This window comes from Salvia hispanica, chromosome 4, assembly GCF_029641045.1.
Source record: "Salvia hispanica isolate PSC_SH4W2 chromosome 4, Shi_PSC_v1, whole genome shotgun sequence".
In the NCBI taxonomy this organism is placed as follows: domain Eukaryota; kingdom Viridiplantae; phylum Streptophyta; class Magnoliopsida; order Lamiales; family Lamiaceae; genus Salvia; species Salvia hispanica.
Window position 1 is genome coordinate 56,336,083 of NC_142695.1, and position 3,917 is coordinate 56,339,999.

The window sequence follows — 3,917 nt, forward strand, 5'->3', positions numbered from 1 at the left end:
TGATAATTGTTTGTTGTTAGGGAGAAAGAAGAGCAAAATTAATAAGGTGTATTACATAAATAATTTTAAAAGTCAAATATTTACTTAATTATAATACATATACAACCAAGAAAATAATTGGGACCTCTAATGTCAATACATACCGCATAAATAGGAATATAATGAAATTATCCCAACAAACAAAATTTGAGGTCAAGTACAACAATCACACGTAGGATAAAAAAGATTGTATTTTATGATTATTGGAATGAAGAGGACAAGATTGCATGTTTAAATGAGACAAAATCCAAGAACTACAACATGGGAATTTAGGCAAACTAGAAATGATTCAAGAGAAGAAAAATTATAGATAACATATTATTATAATAAAAAACAAAAGTGGAGTAATTGTGGCTGTGTTGAAAATTTTGAAAGAGGTAGCCTATCTATACCCTTTGAATTTGGTTTGATTGAGAGATAATTTGTATATCATGTTTGTTCGAATAAGACATGCAACACACTATCATTATCTATCACACTTTGGTCAACAACTCAAAATCAAAACTGATCATAAAATACAATAAATCTCACCCAAAAACTTATGACGCAGAATTAGTAGTTGACACGTTACTTCACTAGTTTCTTTCAATAAATAGGAAAAATATCGATTTATTAATGAATAGGTATACATCGAAATTAGTTTGATTTATAACATTATTGGGCTTAGCTAAGCCCATTTTAGGAAATATTTATAGCCCAAATACGAAATTAATGGTGGCAGAGCCCGTGATTCGTTGAGGCCCAAATCTGACACGAATCCGATGCAAATTGCTAAACAGATGCTCCCTCCGTCTTCGATTAGAAGTTTCATTATATTATTTTAGTTGTCTACGATAAAATATCACATTTTATTAATAGTATGAGAGAAACTGTCCACTTTCACACATACTCCAATACAAAATTACTACTACTAGTGTAATGAGCAAGTACAACGTGAAGCGCTGCACTTATAAAAGATAGAATGAGAGTAATTTATTGTAAACGATTGAAATAACAAAATGAGATTTTTAATTGTAGACGGATGAAGCATTTGATTAGCAATTTGCATCGGATTCGCATCAAAGTTGGGCCTCAAAAAATCACGCGCTCCATTGTTAACGACTTTTAATTGCGGACGAAGTGAGTTTGAAAGAACACACACACATTTGGTTTTGTTGTTGTTTACCTTATTCCATACACTTGAATGCAATGTGGTCGCTGTCTTTATTGAATGGGAGTAGGGAGATTATGATTTGATGAAGAAAAAAGAATGTGAAAAATGAAATCTTGGAAACTAATTCGTATATTTGAGAGATTTTAATTGGTGTGACGAAGAGAATATACATTGTGTTGATGAAGATGCATTTGTGTGTGGATTGGATTTAGGTTCCTACCTTAAATAAAACACAGAAAACATCAACCTGAAATTCACACTCTGCTGGAAAATGCTTCCTACAAAAACCTATGACTGAATGTACACAAACGAGACTACTGACTATGAACCATCTTAATGAATCTGCCAAACTCACACGAGACAGTTTCGACTGCGCTACTTTTGTTTCGATCCGTCTAACTTCCATCTTCAAGGGGCATCCTTTTCGCTGTTGAGGTTGATGTTGTCGTGGTATCTCTCGCTCGATCCCACGTCCTTCTTCTTCTGGCTGTCGTTCTTTTTCTGGAATCGACCCCCGTTCCCCCGAGCTCGCCTCAGCGCGTGCAAGTGTCGCGACTCATGCAAATACGGCTGCACGGATTCATCAATTATGAACAATGCCTCATGTGAATGCAATGATGATGCATCTCATTAATACCTTTCGAGACTTGGCAAGTTTATGTTCTGACTCGGCCTTTGCACGGGACTGGCGACGACGCAAGATGCCGTGATATTGTTTTGCATTGACAAAGACTGGCTCCTCAACTGCTTCTGATGGCAATGGCACACCAGCTTGCTGGATTCCCATCAATTGTAGATGCACCTGAATTAATTGAGATTTAGAGCAGTCCGAAACTTCTATTAGGACGAGGAGACAAGCATAACGAGTAAAGTACCATAGGCTGAGCAGGATAGGGTTGCGCTGGGTAAGGCTGGGTTTCGTAAGGAGCAAATATACTCCTGTAGTACGGGTCGGGATACGGGTAAGCTGCTTGGGCCTGCAAGTATTAGGAAATCCGAATTATATACTGAATCCGTATTCATCAATCATCAGCCATCAGCCATCAAGCCAACCTAAAATGACATCTAAGGATGATTCCAAGGTGATTATACGGTTATATTCTACACGAGGATGATACGAGAGAGACATGAAAAGCATTGTCTTGTAATAACACTAGTGAGTAGTGAATGCAGCAGAGACACTTAAACGAAAAACAGATGATACCACAATTCAGACTAAGATGACGATATCTTCAACTTTTATGTGGCTTAAACGCATAAAAACACAACTAGCACCATGTGTAATACCATTACATTTCCTACTCCAACTTGAGCAGGAGGTGATGCATAGTGCATTCCCGGTGATGCAATACCAGTGGGACACATCCCTTTTGCTGGAGACGACGGTTGTAGGTAAGGCTCTGTATGCTTTTGTTGTCCATCAGCCTCACTATTCTCTGATAATTATTCATATCACAAAAACTAGTAAGCAAGTCTAGACGGCGAATATCAAAACAAAGGAGCACTAAAGAAGTACTAGTGTGATAACAATGGCAGCAAGTTCAATCCTGCATCGAAAACGTCTAGCATTGGAAGATATGAAAATATGCAGCTGAGAAATTACTAATCGATGTATGCCGGTTTCTATACAAACATATACAACATCCCTACATAAGCTTAATCTCAACAAAATCCAGTCCTCTGTGCTCGGACTAAAACACGAAAAACGAACAAAAAGGACTAGCAAAGCAAGCAATTTCTTCAGAGAAATTCACCTGAAAGGCCGTGAACAGAGGATGTCATAATGCTGAGTATCTGCAATGTAAAATCCAGAATCCAATCAATCACAATTAGGCGTCTAATTAGGAAATAAACAGCTAAAACTCATAAAAACAAGATGAACACAACGAAATCTCAGCACAAACAAACATACAGGCAATCTTCGCGGATTTCCAATCAATAATCAGCTCCGTCACGATTTCAATCACATTGAATCGGCTTAAATTCCACTAAAATTGAGAGAAAAAAAATCAGAATCAAATCCACCCCCTCCAATTCCAGCAACGCTCCAAAATTGAAACGGATGACAAATGGAGAAAGCTCTCTTCTCCCCCCTCCCCCAATCAATACAATCAAATAGGGCAAATCAAACAGAAAATTGAAATTTCAGATTCGATTGAATTGGAGAAGTGATGTTTTAGGGTTTGAGATTATGATTTTTTTTTTACCTGAGTGAGTGAAGCTCGATTTCACGGAGGTTGCGTTGCCACACGTCCAATAATTCTCTGGTTTCTCTCTCTTTAACGCGATATATGGCTGGAGATCTCTGCAGTTGAAGCAGATGAAAACTGTTGTCTGCTTCCGATGAGAGAGAAAGCATGAAGCAGTTGAATTTCCATTTTTACCTTTGACTGCCACGCTGTAATTAGCGGATTTTACCATTTTTATCTCTGTGGTAACATCGGAAAAGAAAATATTATCCATATTTAACCAAACAATTGGAAGTTTAGGGTTTATAATTGGTTAATTCTAAATCAATTGATAAAAACGCTTGAATTTGAATTCTAATTTCAAATTTTCTAGAGTTATAATACTACTCCCTCCGTCTCGCTTTAGTAATCTCATTGACTTTTCTGTCCTCTTTTTGTAAAAATGATAAAAAATAGTTAAAGATGAAAAATGATAAATTAAAAGAGAGCATAATACAAAGAAGAGTCTTATCTATATTATTGTCTCTTTTACTTTA

The 3,917-nt window shown here is 36.7% G+C and overlaps 1 protein-coding gene across 3 annotated transcripts; it reads right to left on the reverse strand.

Annotated features, from left to right (window-relative positions):
• Nucleotides 1–1,303: 1,303 nt before the first annotated feature.
• LOC125194014 (nuclear transcription factor Y subunit A-7-like) lies at nt 1,304–3,548 on the reverse strand. Of its 3 annotated transcripts, XM_048092005.2 has the most exons (7): nt 3,400–3,548; nt 3,105–3,180; nt 2,947–2,986; nt 2,480–2,628; nt 2,068–2,169; nt 1,830–1,994; nt 1,304–1,762 (listed from the first exon to the last, which is right to left on the reverse strand). In XM_048092005.2, the coding sequence occupies exons 3-7, from the start codon at nt 2,972–2,974 to the stop codon at nt 1,601–1,603; spliced, it is 606 nt and encodes a 201-aa protein (XP_047947962.2). In that variant the 5' UTR covers nt 2,975–2,986; nt 3,105–3,180; nt 3,400–3,548; the 3' UTR covers nt 1,304–1,600. The 3 variants fall into 3 exon arrangements, with proteins under 3 accessions (XP_047947962.2, XP_047947963.2, XP_047947961.2); XM_048092006.2 differs by lacking the exon at nt 3,105–3,180 and having other exon boundaries at nt 2,486–2,628; nt 3,400–3,541; XM_048092004.2 differs by lacking the exon at nt 3,105–3,180 and having other exon boundaries at nt 3,400–3,539.
• Nucleotides 3,549–3,917: the final 369 nt, after the last annotated feature.

What these genes read in the sequence shown, in the direction of transcription:
- LOC125194014 (XM_048092005.2), bottom strand. Translation starts at nt 2,974, where the DNA reads ATGACATCCTCTGTTCACGGCCTTTCAG. An exon ending in CTCTGTTCACGGCCTTTCAG is followed by an intron (nt 2,629 to 2,946) that starts GTGAATTTCTCT and finishes AATAATTATCAG; the next exon opens with AGAATAGTGAGGCTGATGGA. An exon ending in CCTATCCTGCTCAGCCTATG is followed by an intron (nt 1,995 to 2,067) that starts GTACTTTACTCG and finishes CAATTAATTCAG; the next exon opens with GTGCATCTACAATTGATGGG.